This window comes from Alosa pseudoharengus, unplaced genomic scaffold (genome assembly GCF_046254945.1).
Source record: "Alosa pseudoharengus isolate Yale_2024_CS ecotype anadromous, Long Island Sound unplaced genomic scaffold, YU_APseudo_1.1 YU_APseudo_1.1_scf_14, whole genome shotgun sequence".
In the NCBI taxonomy this organism is placed as follows: Eukaryota; Metazoa; Chordata; class Actinopteri; order Clupeiformes; family Clupeidae; genus Alosa; species Alosa pseudoharengus.
This window is the reverse complement of record NW_027468609.1, coordinates 14,945,460-14,962,805: the sequence shown is the minus strand read 5'-3', so window position 1 is coordinate 14,962,805 and position 17,346 is coordinate 14,945,460. Positions and strand designations below refer to the sequence as shown.

General features: G+C 43.1%; 2 protein-coding genes across 3 annotated transcripts; one reads left to right on the top strand and one right to left on the bottom strand.

Moving 5' to 3' along the window:
* The first annotated feature begins 550 nt into the window (after positions 1 to 550).
* On the top strand, positions 551 to 8,879 carry hdhd2 (haloacid dehalogenase-like hydrolase domain containing 2). 2 transcript variants are annotated; one of them, XM_076283940.1, is made up of 8 exons: positions 551 to 637; positions 1,475 to 1,583; positions 2,108 to 2,316; positions 2,521 to 2,605; positions 2,906 to 3,122; positions 3,756 to 3,819; positions 4,243 to 4,384; positions 8,740 to 8,879. In XM_076283940.1, the coding sequence occupies exons 2-7, from the start codon at positions 1,483 to 1,485 to the stop codon at positions 4,353 to 4,355; spliced, it is 789 nt and encodes a 262-aa protein (XP_076140055.1). In that variant the 5' UTR covers positions 551 to 637; positions 1,475 to 1,482; the 3' UTR covers positions 4,356 to 4,384; positions 8,740 to 8,879. The 2 variants fall into 2 exon arrangements, with proteins under 2 accessions (XP_076140055.1, XP_076140054.1); XM_076283939.1 differs by lacking the exon at positions 8,740 to 8,879 and having other exon boundaries at positions 4,243 to 4,744.
* Positions 8,880 to 9,596: 717 nt separating this feature from the next.
* katnal2 (katanin p60 subunit A-like 2) lies at positions 9,597 to 17,322 on the bottom strand. The gene is made up of 16 exons (XM_076283942.1): positions 17,272 to 17,322; positions 16,791 to 16,861; positions 16,554 to 16,720; positions 16,421 to 16,454; positions 16,113 to 16,230; positions 15,841 to 15,939; positions 15,472 to 15,570; positions 15,312 to 15,386; positions 14,304 to 14,402; positions 13,514 to 13,577; positions 12,793 to 12,911; positions 11,943 to 12,034; positions 11,538 to 11,648; positions 10,978 to 11,140; positions 10,052 to 10,154; positions 9,597 to 9,845 (listed from the first exon to the last, which is right to left on the bottom strand). The coding sequence occupies exons 1-16, from the start codon at positions 17,320 to 17,322 to the stop codon at positions 9,706 to 9,708; spliced, it is 1,605 nt and encodes a 534-aa protein (XP_076140057.1). The 3' UTR covers positions 9,597 to 9,705.
* Between the last annotated feature and the right edge of the window lie 24 nt (positions 17,323 to 17,346).

Genomic DNA, 17,346 nt, shown 5'->3' with positions numbered 1-17,346 from the left:
GGCAGAAATAGTGTCTAAAGAGGCTTTTAGCTCTCATGATAAACCTTTCAAAATGTTTAAATCGATTAATGCAGGAAAATACCTCCAAATGCGAAACATCTGCTAGTTATTAGTGGAACACATGTTTTTTTTTTTTTAATGAGCGATTAATCTGTTTATTTATAACCCTCTTACATGATTATAGCTGAATCTGAAGCCATGTTGTGTATTGTGTGCGTGTGACAAAAACAGGAAAAAAGCTAAACATGCAAATGGGCCTGAAGAGCATCCCACATTTGGTAGGAGCATGGGCCCCAGCAGCATGTTAACCAGAAACAGACTCACAGCAAGTTGAATCGTCTGAGGGCTGTATATACTAGGCCTAGCTTTGTGTGGGCCTCTTGTTCTTCTACCGCCACCACAACAACTACTACTTTTACTGATAGAGTCTCTCTGCTTGTGCTACAACTAATTTAAAACAAACTAACCAAAAACATGTGGGAATCAGTCAGGCACCTCTATAGACAACCCTCACTCTGAGCTATACGAAGGACCCCGGTATCAGCTGTTACGGGCTCTGGCTGTTATCAAGTGAGCTCCGTCGACTGATGTGATCGGCTCTTGCAGTATATCTGGCCCCAAGTTCACACGACTTTCGGTAATATAAGAACAAGCAAAACAAGCACACCGTTTTATTTATATACTGGGCATTTTGTAAGCATAGTTTTGTGTTTCTTTTTGACGAAACACCTGTCTTTAGCAAGCTAGCATATGGGAAGAAGCTGGGCTCAGAATCAGCCGCCTACAATCGTGCTCCTCTTCAGTGTCCTGAACCTTAACTGGAGCAAAAAAATATCAGCTTATTCTTTTGGTCGAATTATTTATTCCGTCCCTGATTTACTTACATGTCCTCATATGATGTTGAGTGCAGTATTAGTGTTAGCTAACGTATCTGCCTTAGTCAGTGGCTTCAGAATCTGCTTAAGTTCTCAGATATTTGGCATCACTTTTTAAATAAAAATTTGTTCATGTTTGAATGGATAGGAATCATCAATCAAAGCCCAGTCTTATGTTTTGGCAGATGTATTGCTGGTCATACTGTGTAATCCACATTCGCTTGTGTTGAATAAGAGCATTAATTGTGCTTAAAGAGACTGTTTTGAAAGAGGAGAAAAATCCAAAAACGTCTAAATAATAGAGGATCACCAATGCCAAGTTTCCATTAACTGACCTACAATTCTGTGTTTAAAATAATCCTTCGTATTCTGATCCAGTGATCCAACTGGGGTAAATGATTGTTTGTGCCTGTTTTCCACATCTAGGGTCCAAGTGATCTGTTGTTTATGTAATTGAGTGTTTGGATGCTGATGTGATTAAATGTTTTTAAAATACATAGATAAATATTTCTTAGTAAGGTCACTACCCAGAGATGTAAAGTTGTGGTGTGATGGTGGTAGGTGTCAACATTTTGAATGTGATGTTCTCTGATTGGCAGCGTTTGCCATGGCGACCCGTCGGGCACTGAAGGCTGTTCTCATTGACCTGAGTGGCACACTCCACATAGAGGATGCTGCTGTCCCAGGAGCACAGGAGGCTTTGGCAAGGTCAATCACACACACACACACACACACACACACACACACCTTCACGGTTTACATGCTTCGGTGAGGTCAGTCACTAATACACACACCCCTTGACCGTTTCCATGTTTAGGTGAGGTCAGTCACTCGCACACACCTTCATGGTTTCCATGTTTTCGCGAGGTCAGTTACATACACTCTTTACATGCTTTATGTGTGCCAGACACAAACACACACGCATACCTTCATGCTTTACTTGCTTCGGTCAATTACACACTCTTTTTTCCTGTTTTTAAAAAAAAAAAATTATACAACCCCAAACTTCAGTTACTCAAGACGTCTGTGCTGTAGTAGCCCAGCTCTTTCAAGGAAGGACTCCTACTGATTAAATGTAATCTTGCCTTCCTTTCACTGTAAGATAGTGTCCTTAAGATACTGCACCTGACGATAAAGCATCTCTGATGAATAACATGTAAATGTGATCAATGCCCTGCTCATAATTATTAATGTTTGACAGTTTCCTATTTTTTATATTTGATATTAATCAGGTTAAGGAGTGCCCCTGTTGCGGTGAAATTTGTCACCAACACAACCAAAGAATGCAAGCGGAACTTGCTGGAAAGACTCCGCAAATTGAACTTTGACATCCAAGAGCATGAGATCTTCACCTCTCTGACGGCTGCTCGCAACCTGCTGGAGCAGAGGAAAGTGCGCCCCCTGCTGCTTGTAGAGGACAGTGCCCTGGAGGATTTTTCAGGTTGGCTGGTCTGGATATGTTTTGATATGATATGTGACATGCTTTCAGACTGATTAAAATCTTTAGCCTGATAGGAAAATGGCAACATATAGCTTCAAAGAGGAGACTATTTAGTACCTAGGACATCAGTGTCAGGTAAAAAGCTTTAAACCGGTAATGTAACATTTTGTTGTGCTGACAGTTTGAATCTTCTCCTCTATACAGGTATAGATACGTCGGAGCCCAATGCTGTAGTGATTGGACTGTCTCCAGAGCACTTTAACTATCAGATGCTCAACAAGGCCTTTCGGTAAACTATGCACTCACTGTCTCCTTTTACAGTCAAGTTGATTTTTCTCTCACAGTAAAGTGCTACATCTCAGATAATAGGAAATCATATGTGCAAACAGTAAACAACAGAATCATTCGATCTGAATTCAGCAGAAACAGTTATCGTCCACATACGCATCGGCACACACCCTAGCTGCAAAATGTGGTTAAAACCCACCCAATTTCTGCACTGTGTTCAGCCTTGGTAGACATGGTGACATTTGGTCATCCTACCCTTCTTTTCTTCTACCTTTTCTTCTTTTCTAACATTCCTCGTCAGTCTAATGCTGGATGGGGCGCCCCTGATAGCCATCCACAAAGCACGCTACTACAAGCGCAAGGACGGGCTGGCCCTGGGCCCCGGGCCCTTCGTAACGGGGCTGGAGTACGCCACGGACACCAAGGCCACTGTGGTGGGCAAGCCGGAGAGGACCTTCTTCCTGGAGGCCCTGCGAGACCTGGGCTGCTCCCCGGACGAAGCCGTCATGATCGGAGACGTGAGTGCTGGCTAGAGGGCTACACTATAAATACATATATGTTATACATAATACAATATGCATTATGCAGTATACATTCAAAAGTTTTTTTAATTCCCCTCATGACCTTAAAAGGGCATAATTTACCTTCTTCCTCATTTGGAGAAGCGGGATCTATCTGGTCCCGCCCCCTCTCTACTCACTGTTCACCTGCTACTGGCGGCATGCAGCATGTAAGCTAGCTTGTCTGTATGAGTTGTCCCAACCCCAAGAACTCAGGATTGGTTCAGTGTGACAGTCATAAAGGACTGGCGGCATGTAGCATGTAAGCTAGCTTGTCTGTATGAGTTGTCCCAACCCCAAGAACTCAGGATTGGTTCAGTATGACAGTCATAAAGGACTGCAGTTTGAATTTACATACTGAGGCTGTTGTTGATCAACCGTAGATCCAAAACAGAAATCCTTGGCAATAACTCATTTCGCTATTGATGTGTTTTCTAAAACATAGCAGACATCCTACGGACACTCTAACAAGGTTAAAAACTTGACTTTCACCAGAGGGCGTTCAGACGACGTGTTAAAGCTGCACACTTTGCTGCTGTGTTGTTGAACATCAGTGTTTATTAGTGTTTTTTCCTTCTGTTCCACTCACAGGATGCAAGAGACGACGTAGGAGGAGCTCAGAATTCCGGCATGCAAGGAATACTTGTTCGGACTGGTGAGGGACCTTTTACTCAAACTGTGTACTTACTTACTGATCTCTGACTCAAACAAAATACTGTGAATATTTATGCAATCACTTATTTTGCATTATATATTTTTAATCAATTAACATTACTTTGTAGAAATCTGCTTTCACTTTGACATTAAAGAGGGATTTTTAGTTAATTACTGTAAAAAAAGGCCAATTTAAATTGATCAAGATTCCATTTATAAAAGCAGTAGAAGTGGAAATATTCAAGGAAGTGAACACTTTTTATAAGCACTATACAATACTGATCTTGATCTTTACTCAAACACAATAATTAAAGTTCTCTCACCTAGACACAACAAGCAATCTCTTCCTTGAGCTCAGTAATGTAATGTACCTGTAATGACCATTAGCTGAGAAGTAACCTGTTGTGATGTGATTTCCCTGCAGGTAAATACAGAGTTGGAGATGAAGGGAAGATCAGCCCGCCACCATATTTGACCTGTGAGAGTTTCCCACAGGCCGTAGACCACATCCTGCAAACACTCCTCAAGTCTGATTGATGTGTGCTCATAGTGGACAAACCAGCAAGGTAAACAGCAACTGGTCAGGGAATCGGACTTGTGACTAAAGAGTGGCTGGTTCGATTCCTGACGGGTAGGAAAAATGTGGGTGAGGATTGATTGCCCAGCACTCTCCTATATCTTCATCCAGAGATGAGGTTCCCTTAAGGAAGGCACCTAGTCCCCAACTGCTCACTGGCTGCCGGATCAAGAGCTTCCTTCTGCTCTGGGCGTGTACATATGTGAACTGTTAGGCAGGGATCACATTGGAAATAACGAAGCGGTAGCAGTGAGCGTAACACACCGCTCAGATCATAACTAGATGTACCGCAGAGCGGTACAAAATATGACCGCCGCCCAGTCCAGCACATTTTTTCCACAAAAATAAATCACGCTGAAAGGCCTATATGATTCTAACTGTCTCACTAAATTGCATTAGCCACACTCAATTCTCACTGGTATCTGCTAGACAACAAGTACCAAAACATGATTAGTTCATAGATTTCACATGTAAAATTCATTTTATACAACCCCACCCCCATCTTGCCTGTTCATAATTCTTGAAAAAAAGAAGACATTCTTGAACTGTGTGCATGTGTGCGTGTACACGTTTGTTTATGTGTGTGGGTGTGTGTGTGTGTGTGTGTGTGTGTGTGTGTGTGTGTGTGTGCGCGCACGTGTGCGCGTGCGTGCTTGTGTGTTTGCCTGCGTATGTGTGTTTGTGCATGCATGCGTACATATGTCTACTGTGTATGATTACTGTGAATGTATGTGTGTGCGTGTGTATCTGTTTGCACATGTGTGCACATGGAATGGGTTAACATGACCCCTGGAGGCAAACATACGGAAAAAATTGGTCATCCTAGGCCCTACGGTTCTCAAGATATTCACAGAAAACTGTGTCTGCCCTACCCTCCTTTCGGGGGGTCCAGTACAGCGGGGGGGCTACAGATCAAAACGAAAAACGACGGTTCCATGCTATCCATGTGGGGTTACATTCCCACCAAGTTTCGTGTACCCCGGTCTTTCAGTGTCCCGGGAATCCTTGTTGGTGTATGGTCACTAAATGTACATATAAATTATTTTATTGTAAGGCCCCCCATGAACGAAAGTTCACAAAACTTGGCATGCATTCGGAGGGTGTCATAATGATCCTACACAGGTTTGACCATGTCAGCCAGAGATATTGTGATGAAAACACCTAATTTTTTGCTTTTTAATTTTTAACTAGGTGGCGCTATACATGAAATAAGTGCTAATGGGATGGGTTGACATGCCCCCTTAAGACCAACATACAAAAAAAAGGTGGACCTCCTAGGCCAGGGGTCGGCAATTACGTTTGGACCCGGGCCAATTTTTTTTCAGACAATGGCATCGCGGGCCATAGCTTTTGTAATGGGGGGGGGGGGGGGGGGGGTTATAGGCCTACTATTTAAATTATTAATTATTATATTATATTAAAATAAACATCATCTAACTTTTAAAATGCATTTAATTTAATTCCATTAAAAACGTTTATTTGCTTATGTGCGCTGTTTTTATGCCGCCTGCTGCATCTCCTGTCGTCTCTCATGAAACAGGCGACTTGCCTAGCAACTTGCCGTAACTAATGTGTAGGCTACAAATATTATTCTTTTGGATGACGTGTAAATGATTAGCTGAACATTGCTATATGCTAGTTATCGATGCAAAATGTCGTTGTCAAAAGCCTTGAAAAGAAAAATTGATTCAGAATGCAGGACCTACAAAGAAGAATGGAAGCAGAGGTATGTGTTGAGCCTGCCTGCATTTCTTAATGCCAAGCCTATTAATTTAACGAAACATAGGCTATTTTTGACCTTGCCCACTGGAAGAGGGAGACAGGACACTGTTGTTTTTTTTTGCACAAGATTACGCGCACTCGCGTGCCAATACCGTTCCGACCTGTGCGTCATGGATAACTGCAAGGATGTTCCACCTGTTTTGTCACTTTAGTAGGACTATCATCTATACCTCAATAAATGTTTTGAAATTGATGGGATTGCTGTAGGCCTTTTTTTCTTTTTAAAAACATGGGGTTAAAAAAAAAATTCATTCAACAGCAAATTAACGTCATCTCGCGGGCCAGATAGAATCAATGGCGGGCCAAAATTGGCCCGCGGGCCACTATTTGCCGACCCCTGTCCTAGGCCATACATGGGCAACATACGGCCCGCGGGCCACATCCGGCCCGTGGGCTTTCCCTGACCGGCCCGCGTAAGGTCCGTGAAAGAACAATAGTCAAGAACCTAGCATAGAGATAATGCATGCAAATCAATATCGTTGTTTTTATTTTGAAAGCGACTGCTATTTGTACGCCCATACATTTGTGCGTGGATGCATACGATGTAAACACCCTCACTGATGTGCTGGTGAACAGAATTTATGCTCCTGCGTCGACACAATGCAGTTGCCTTTACGTCGGCGTAAACCAGGGGTCGGCAAATAGTGGCCCGCGGGCCAATTTTGGCCCGCCATTGATTCTATCTGGCCCGCGAGATGACGTTAATTTGCTGTTGAATGAATTTTTTTTTTAACCCCATGTTTTTAAAAAGAAAAAAAGGCCTACAGCAATCCCATCAATTTCAAAACATTTATTGAGGTATAGATGATAGTCCTACTAAAGTGACAAAACAGGTGGAACATCCTTGCAGTTATCCATGACGCACAGGTCGGAACGGTATTGGCACGCGAGTGCGCGTAATCTTGTGCAAAAAAAAACAACAGTGTCCTGTCTCCCTCTTCCAGTGGGCAAGGTCAAAAATAGCCTATGTTTCGTTAAATTAATAGGCTTGGCATTAAGAAATGCAGGCAGGCTCAACACATACCTCTGCTTCCATTCTTCTTTGTAGGTCCTGCATTCTGAATCAATTTTTCTTTTCAAGGCTTTTGACAACGACATTTTGCATCGATAACTAGCATATAGCAATGTTCAGCTAATCATTTACACGTCATCCAAAAGAATAATATTTGTAGCCTACACATTAGTTACGGCAAGTTGCTAGGCAAGTCGCCTGTTTCATGAGAGACGACAGGAGATGCAGCAGGCGGCATAAAAACAGCGCACATAAGCAAATAAACGTTTTTAATGGAATTAAATTAAATGCATTTTAAAAGTTAGATGATGTTTATTTTAATATAATATAATAATTAATAATTTAAATAGTAGGCCTATAACCCCCCCCCCCCCCCCCATTACAAAAGCTATGGCCCGCGATGCCATTGTCTGAAAAAAAATTGGCCCGGGTCCAAACGTAATTGCCGACCCCTGGCGTAAACCTTTCAAAGTTTTGTGTCTCTTATGTCTGCGTCGCTCACCACCGCAAAGGTTGTTAGAACGACTGGAACTCCTACTGCTGCTCGTTGGCGATACGAAGTGTTCATTTCAAAACGTTACTGGCAGATAGACAGTTTACAATCGGATAACCCCGTAATTGTAACCAAAATATGTCTGAGTTTATTTGCAAAGCTTATGTTAGCGAACTAGTATGATGCTACTACCCACAGGTTGCTTGAAGCAGCCAGCTCAACACACAGAGCGAGTTGACCAATCACAGTTATGTGCATAAAGTTAAAGCAAAAAAATAGCCTACATTTTTAAAATAGTTTTCTTTGTGCATGTTGATTAACTAATGACAGTCTACTATTGTCTGCTCCACATTTTCGTAGTCTAATTCTGCATAGAGTTAATTTAATGATGGTAATGATTTAATGATGAAATATTGCTGAGTGTTGATGAAATGGTGGCACAGGCCTATCGGTTGTACTGACTCCTTCACATTTTCATGACCTAGCCTAATTATATAGATATTGTAGTACTTTTTTTATATCAGTCTTTGAAAACTGAAAAAAATGTCAATGTCAAAAAATCATTTTGGAGAATGAGGATTAAATACTGGACATAGATTAAATATTGCTGTTTTTCCTTTCCCCTCACATTTTCATCTGTTCTTACGACTAGTAAACAAAACCATATGATTTACTTAATGTTATACAAGAACAGAATAGAATTGAACAGAATTGAGTTCAGACTTGAGTTCGGTATTTTGGGTCCAGCCCTCCTCAACAGTCCCAGTTTGTCATGTGGCCCCTTGGGGAAATTAGTTGCCCACCCCTGTCCTAGGCCCTACGGTTCTCGAGATATTCACAGAAAACTGTCTCCGGCCACCTACAGGCCAGTTGGTGTATAGTAACATAAATTAATTTATTGTGTGGCCCCCCATGAACGGAATTCCACGAAACTTGGCGTGCATTCAGAGGGTGTCATAATGATCCTACACTTCCAATTTCGTGCAGTTTTGACTATGTTAGGTCACAGATACCTGCGATTACAACACCTCATTTTTACTTTTTTGTGTTTAACTAGGTGGCGCTATACATGAAATGAGTGGTTATGGAATGGGTTGACATGGCCCCTTGAGATCAACATACAACAAAAAAATGGTCCTCCTAAACCTTACGGTTCTCGAGATATTCACAGAAAACTGTGTCTGCCCTACCCTCCTTTCGGGGGTTGCAGATCAAAACGAAAAACGATGGTTCCATGCTATCCATATGGGGTTACATGCCCACCAAGTTTCGTCTACCCCGGTCTTTCAGTGTCCCGGGAATCATTGAAAAAATAAATAAATAAATAATAATAATAAAAAAAAAAATCTGACTAAACCTATATGACCGCCGCTTCGCTGCGCGGCGGTCATAATAAGTTCTATCTTGTTCCTAAGTAACACAAATGGTCTGCCTAACGTACGTTCAACCCTGTCAGATGGGTTAAATGCAGAGAACAAATTTCCTACATGTCAAATGAAGTAACTTACTTTAGCAAAAGCCTACACACTTGGCTCTACTTACGTTTCTGTTTGCAGCGGTGTACATATTTTTAAAATGTCACTGTATAGTAAGACATTTTACTCTGAATAAAATGTCTCTGTGGAGAGATTTCTCTTGAGAGATTTTGAGACATCCGCATCACACAATGTCAGTACTGTGTACATGTGATCATCTAAAATAAATCATAAACTGCAGCTGGCATTCATTCACAACAACTTCTCCACAGATGTGCTGTCATAATGTTGGATTCTGTGTGTTTAGAAAGGTATTTTTTTACATTGCATTCTAATACACTGACAAAAGTGAAAAAATAAAAAAAATATTTTACTTATTATTTATGCATCATATTTTTTCCAGAGTTTGCTTGCATCAGAAAAAACAAAGTGACCTTGCCTAACATAAATGTGACGAATACTGTGTCAGTCTTTGAAATGTGAGTCTGATTGTGAACCATAATAAAGTCCTGAGACCCAGCCTGTAGGCCTGTGTTGTCACTTCCTCCTCACACAGACTCGTACTCCCTCTCCCAGGCTGTGTACTTCTCTGTCAGGTTCCTGGCTGAAGGTTTGGTGTGAGCAATCACCTCCAGGAAATCTGCCGTCATCACGGTTTCCAGCTGGATGACCGGCATATTGGAATTACCTGTGCACAGATATTAGTTACTGTGACTGAGGCTTCTGGGAAGACAAACAACAAACAACAGCCCTATCGCCTGCCGAATCCAAGAGCTCGGCCAACAGCGTGTATTTATCGGGTGTGTGCAGACTCAGAGCCGTGCTGCAGGTGAGCCATAGGTTATTATGTTTGTGCAGACCCGTGCTGGAATCTGTGCGTGCTGTCCATCTTACCTTCTTGGTGGTTCTCCAAGGCGTCAAAGATTTTCCGGACCGGCCTCATGGCGGCTTCCTTGCACACGAGTCTAATGTCTGAGCCGGAATACCCCTCGGTGTCCTGCAGGGGCCAGAGAGAAATATCCTTCTTTTACCTCAAATCAAAAGCAGATGTCTTTGCAACCAACTTTATTAAAACACTTCCGTATCCAAAGACAAAGGCAATGGAGAGATTCCGTCAAACATTATTTCCAGTAACCACAAAAACAGTTATTAAGGCTATTAATGTGTTGTATTAGTTTAGTTGACAGGAACCATGTACAGAACTAGTTCTATACCATTGTCATATGTGGTATGCCTCTAACATAATGCTAAACATAAGTATGGTTACCCATGGAACACCCATTTTCTGACACAAATCACAAACATTACAGAGTATGTATTAACATTAAGTATGTAATGCCAAGGCCAAGTAAGACTAAGGGCTGGCTCATAGTTACTGGTTAGGGCTTCGGGCTTGGAACCGAAGGATTGCCGGTTCGATCCCTGACCAGTAGGAAAAATGTGGGCGGGGGAAGTGGTTGAGCACTGCTCTCCCATGCCCACATCCACGGCTGAAATGCTCTCGAGCAAGGCACCTAACCCCTCACCCCGAGCGCCGCTGTAGCAAGGCAGCTCACTGCTCCGGGTTAGTGTGTGCTTCACCTCACTGTGTGCTCTGTGTGTTCACTAATTCACGGATGGGATAAATGCAGAGATCAAATTCCTTGTATGCGCAAGTATACTTGGCCTAGAAACCTGATTTACGGCTACCTTATGGAACACACATCTTATTGCAGAAATGTACAAACATTACAGTAATACGTTAATTAATATCAACCAGTAAGTGTACCATGTAATGCCTGAGGCCCAGTAAGACTGATTGTGAGGGGTTAAGAGCCGACCTGAGCCAGGGTGTCGTATTGGAGGTCAGTGCGCAGGTCCACTCCGCCGGTGTTACTGAGGGGGGGCAGCCAGTGCTTGATCATGACGTGCCGGGCAGCGGCAGACGGGAGACCGACCAGAATTCTCTTCTCCAGGCGCCGCAGCATAGCGTGGTCCAGCTCCCTAACAGAGACGCAGAAGACACAAGTGCTTTTGGCGCCTACAAAAACATCCCTCGGACCCTTTACTAAAGGCCTGTAACACTGTTGTGACAAATAAAGATGGCCTGTGGTTTTCCTGTAGGTTAAGTGGCAGCAGCCAGAAGAAAACATTAACCAGAGCCCAGTGAAGTCAAGCAGTTTGCTTCCCTCGTGCATACTCATGCCTACGGCCGAATCACAGCCGTGGGCACATCCCTTACCAACCCCAGTCTCACTCGAGAAGGCGAGCCAGAGGCCAGTGAAGCGGCTTGCTTGGGCAGTTTGCTTTGCTACTCTGTCCATATTCTGATAACCTGGCCCGCACTTCTGCTTGGGTTTGCATTCCTCCTCCTCGCTTTTTCACAGTTTGCTTTGCTCACCAGGGCATGTTAGAGGCGGCCAGCACAAATACTAGGTCATCGGAGCGCGCCAGACCGTCCATCTGGACCAACAGCTCCGTCTTCATCCGACGGCTTCCCTCGTGCTCCCCCCTGGAGACAAACACATCAACGCACGTCAGCACAGCAGCACATGATTCAAACACCAACGCATGTCAGTGACGTTGTCCTTTATGGAGTCACCATTGTACTACCTCCATTAACAAATATGGTGTCATAGCATATCACTATAATGCTTTCACTGGCAGACAAGTCTTATCTCTTTCCTTTTGTTTAATTACTGGTTAATTAGGGTCAATAAAGGTCAAATAACTTCCTTTCTGGTGTGAGCATCTGTAATGTTTGTTTGTTTGTTTATTTATTTGTATGTTTGTTTGTTTTGCTCACCCTGGTCCGAGTCCTCTCTGGCTCATCACCGATTCCAGCTCGTCCAGGAAGATGGTAGACGGAGCGTGGAACCGAGCCAGCTCAAACAGAACCTGGGGGATACAAACAGACACAAATAGCTTTAATGGCACACTGTCAAACAAACAATCAGCTAATTTGTCAGTTCATCAGAAGTCTAATGCTTTCCACCTCCAAACCACCGTTACTTCATAAGACACACTCCTGTTTAACAAACACACTCAGGTACTAGCCAGTGTCCTGTTTAACAAACACACTCCACTAGTAATCCATGTCCTGTTTAACAAACACACTCCACTCGTAATCCATGTCCTGTTTAACAGACACATTCCGTTAGTTGCCCTTGTCCTGATTAACAAACACTATATCAGGTAGATGTCCTGTTCAACCTGTGTCCTGTTTAATGGTAGCCCATCTCGTGTTCAACAGTAGCCCGTGTCCTGTTTAACGGTAGCCCGTGTCCTGTTCAACAGTAGCCCATGTCCTGTTTAACGGTATCCCATGTCCTGTTTTACAGTAGCCCATGTCCTGTTTTACGGTAGCCCATGTCATGTTCAATAGTAGCCCATGTCCTGTTTTACGGTAGCCCATGTCATGTTCAACAGTAGCTCATGTCCTGTTTTACAGTAGCCCATGTCCTGTTTTACAGTAGCCCATGTTCTGTTTAACAGTAGCCGATGTTCTGTTAAACAGTAGCCCATGTCCTGTTCAACAGTAGCCCATGTTCTGTTTAACAGTAGCCCATGTTCTGATAAACAGTAGCCCATGTCCTGTTTTACAGTAGCCCATGTCCTGTTTTACAGTAGCTCATGTCCTGTTGTATGACACTGACCCGCACAAGCTTCTCAGAGTCTCCGCGCCACTTGCTGATAATGCTGGAGGCGGAGATGTTGAAGAAGGTGGTGTTGCACTCGGTGGCTACAGCTTTGGCCAGCATGGTCTTCCCTGTGCCTAGAGGACCAATGGGACGACAATATGGATGGAGAGGCTACTTACATTTCTCTTGCTGTATCTCAACACATTCTGGACTCAATATGTAATCAATAATAGCACACAGTCTTTTTATGCATCTGTGATGTTATACACTGTGCTTATAGTATGGTTAGGGTCCCTATTACACAACAATATGAGCCAACATGGAAAGTACTTTGTAATGAAATGTACAACTTCTGTAGCCTAAGTGTGGCAGAAAGGGATGTGTTGTGAGGAAATGTGTGAAGGCCTTACAATAAATGTTAATATATCAGGTAGTCATACTGGGAATGGACAGGAAAAGTAAAGTAGTGATTTGTTGAGACAATTTCCTTGCCTATATCACAGGGCAGCACTCTTTCTCTTTCGCTCTGTGTGTGTGTGGGTGTGGGTGTGTGTAAGTGTGAAAGAAAAATAGAGATGGTATCTTTTTTACAAAAAATCAGAGCTGGTACAAGGAATCATTTGTAAAGTGCCAAATCCCATCCAGACCGTAAAGAAAAGCAGTGAGAGAGAGAGAGAGAGAGAGATGGTAGTGAAACACACTCTAATGTAATTGATATACTGTGCAGGAGACTGACCTGGAGGCCCATATAACAACAGGCCTTTCCATGGAGAGAGGATGCCTGTGAACAACTGGGGATACTGAAGAGAAAGACAATGCATTACACACCGTGGGTAGGAGTTTACAGGTGCTATGTGTGAACTTAAGAATGCAACTAAGGATATGATCGCATGACAGATTACTTTTTTTTTAAATGTAGTATTTGCATGGGTAATTAAAAACTAAACATACGTTTGGACGAGCAACAGAAGCTGGAGAATCCTTCATTAGATGCATAACAGAATATAGGGACACTTTTACATAGACAATGTTAACCCTGAATGTCTGAAAAATGTTCTCTCTCTCTCTCTCTTTCTCTCTGCCTGAGAGTACACAGGAAAACAGAACAGCACCAATAGAGCCCGTCCTGCCTTCATCAGTTATCAACCGGGAGCTTTTATGAGGGTTTGCAGAAAAGCACAGAGAAGGATCTGTCCCATTTATGTGCTTGACCTACGGCCAAGACAGACCGCTCCGCCTCTGCACATCCCATCGCCAAGCAGTGGAGACAAATAATGTTCATATTTTCCCCGTGTCAGGATCTGGGGCACATCTCCACTCCCATCCACCAACCACCAGCCTGCGACCTATGGGGCTGGTTAGGGGGGCTTGATAGGCCTCGCACTGGGTGGTATTCAAGTATGGATTTAATGTCAGGGGAAGAAATAACCCAGGCCCCGTTTTCCGCAGCCTTTTCCTGGAGACGTATTCACAATCGAAGGCAGGCGTCAGCGTGAGAAATACCAGGGTGTTTAGCGGCCACGCACCTTAATAGGGTAGACGACAGCCTCTTTGACTAATCGCTTGGCAGCCTCCAGGCCGATGATGTGGTCCCAGCGCACGTTGGGGTTGTGTAAATAGATATCCTTTAGGGAGAGACAGCACAAAGATGGAGCTTAGCCCCTCATTAATACACACTCTCCTCTCCTCTCCTCTCTCTCGCTCAGCTCCTCACTATTCTCTCTCCACAACCCCCTCCAACCATCTCCCTCTCTCTCGCTCTCTCTCTCTCACACACACACACACACACACACAGACACACACACACACTCACAGTCACATGCGCAGACACTCAGAAATACAATAAAAATAATATTTCCGCAATCTCTTCATTGTGAGCTGGTGTAAAATGTGTAATTGACAAACACATTATATTTTACGAGCTGTTCCTTGACAGGGCGAGGGGGTATTATGAATGGAATCAGTATTATACTCCTGTTGCCCATCTGATAGAGCAAAACATCAATTCCATTCATAATAACCCCTCCCCCTGTAACGGAACACTCCTGGTGCCCATCAGAGCCAAATGCAAACAGCACGGGGGCACAAGCAGCTGCAACGTCCGTGCCACACCCGTGGGCAAATCTCTCTCTCTCTTCCTCTCTCTCTCTCTTTCTCTCTCTCTCTCCCTCTCTCTCTTCCACTCACTTCCTGTCACTCTTCACTGTCCTATCTGCATAAAGGCAAAAAATATACTTAAAAAATGAACAACAGCACACAAGTCTCTGGTTAAATTTCCGGGCAACACTATCTGCACTGCATACTTAATCGATTTAAATAAAGGCCTTTGCTAATAGAAAATGTGAATTGTTCTGCTCTACTTATGCTGTAAGAACTGGGTCCTTTTCAGAGCAATGATTTGATGTCAGCATGGCAGATTACTATACTATACTATACTATACCATACCATACCATACCATACTATACTATACTATACTATACTATACTATACTATACTATACTATACACAGTCCAGCCTGGTATGATGTTCTTACCCTGCTTATGACTGCAGCCAGTTCTCGCATTTCTGCGTTCATTCCACTGAGGCCGATCGGTTTCAGGAGCCGTTCCTGTAAGAAGCAACAGAGGCGCTCTTGGTGACTGAGTGGAGGAGGCCGTCTTTCTCACGTTTCTGACAAAAGAGGCCAAACGTACCGAAGGGTCCGGGCCGGGACACAAGCCAGTGCCTGGGATGTCGTTTGTGGCTCCTTTGATTGCATCCTGGATTAGCATGCGATAGTCTATAATTTGGCCCTGTGAGGAGATAGATGTCACCCATGCCTGGTCAATGTTAGTTTTTCATGATTTAAATATAAGTCAAAGACAAATGCTGAATGATGATGAATGAATGGATATTTGATTGATTGAGAAGTATACATTCATGAGAACGATCAGGCTCCCTAAAATAATAATTGGCTCCTATAGCTCCACACAGCAACATTATGAAAGAATAATGTCTTATAAATGGGTCATAGAGAGAGTCTGATTTCGATATCCTTGTTTCTTTTTTAAAACGACTCTCACCCTCTTCATCTGATTCCCTTCGCCTGCTCCGTTCCTGACGACGGGCGACACATTGAGGCCAAACTCGGATGTTTCTGGAGCCGAGGAATGGCCGTTCTCCTTTAACAGGAACAAGGGAGCCCAGCTCAACCACACTGACAATACAACACTGACACCTCAAAGACAGGAGCACAATAGCACACTGGCAGCTCCGCTGCAGGCACAGTAAATTGCTGGGGAGGAAAATGACAGGTCTGGTATTGTGAGAGGTAAGAGTATGAGTGCAGCCGTACGTTATTGACTTTACTCGTGTCCTTGACCGTGATCTTTGCCTCAGTCTTTTTAAGTCCACCTCTAACGCAGTGGGTGGAGCCTATTCTGGGAAGGGACTGGGGTCCGATGCACGGGGTCCTTTAGCCCACACACACACACACACACACACACACACACACACACACACATGTGCACACACACACACACACACACACACACACAAACACACACGTAAGATACATGCATGCATATGTACAACTATACATTCACACTATCTATATTGTAGTATAATGTTATTAAAATATTATGTGCAGCACATTTTTCTCACCTTTTCTTGCCACAGCTTCTTGCCATCCTCTCACCTCTTTCTCCTTGATTATACACACAATGAAAAATAAATATTTGTCTGGAGTTTTCCTTGATGAAAGGAAAGTATGCATGAATTCAGGGTGTATTGTTACCTTGTTCTGGTAATTTCTTTGTTAGCTTTGGATACTTCTGGAATTTAACAAAGTAAAAACTTTCATACTCCATAAGAACTGTATCCAGATCAACATTGTCACAGACTTCAAAGCGCCGTAGTCCAAATCTGGTCTCTTTGTCTAATGAGTTGGCAGTATCTACATAGCTAGAGAAAGAAAAAAAAAGTTAATTTTGTATTGTAAATCATATTACTTTGTGCAAAAGCGTGTACTTACCCCTCCTCAGTGAGGTGATGGTATATCAACACAAGCAAATTTCTTTTCCTGGCCTCAATTCTCAACTCTTCCTAGAAATAGACAAAAAGGGGGTGTCATCTTGTTAGCCTTCCTATAGATGGCGACAAATACTAACTTTTGTCTATTTTTTCCCACCATGTGACATATTGCCTAGGCAACAGAGGCCTCTTGCGTCCACTTAAACATGAAATGCTAGGCTAATATGCTAATGTTAACAAATTGTGAAGAATATCTTAATCACTCAGAGGTTTAAAAATTGCGCCACTGACAAGCTATAACAGAATATACAATATGAATGTATGATCAACCTCTCGTAGGTCGAATCCTATTCCATTCCTGCTAATATGGCTGGTCAATGCATGTTGGCTAAAAACAAAACGACTCTGCACTTAGTAGCAGCTATCGATATAACTATACGCTGTTATATTATCAGTAATATGACCTGCGTGAAGAAACGTACCGCTTCCCTTGCCTGGTTCGCTATTTTCATGGTTTGATAAGAAAGTTCCATCTTGTTTGCATGAGTTAAGTCCAG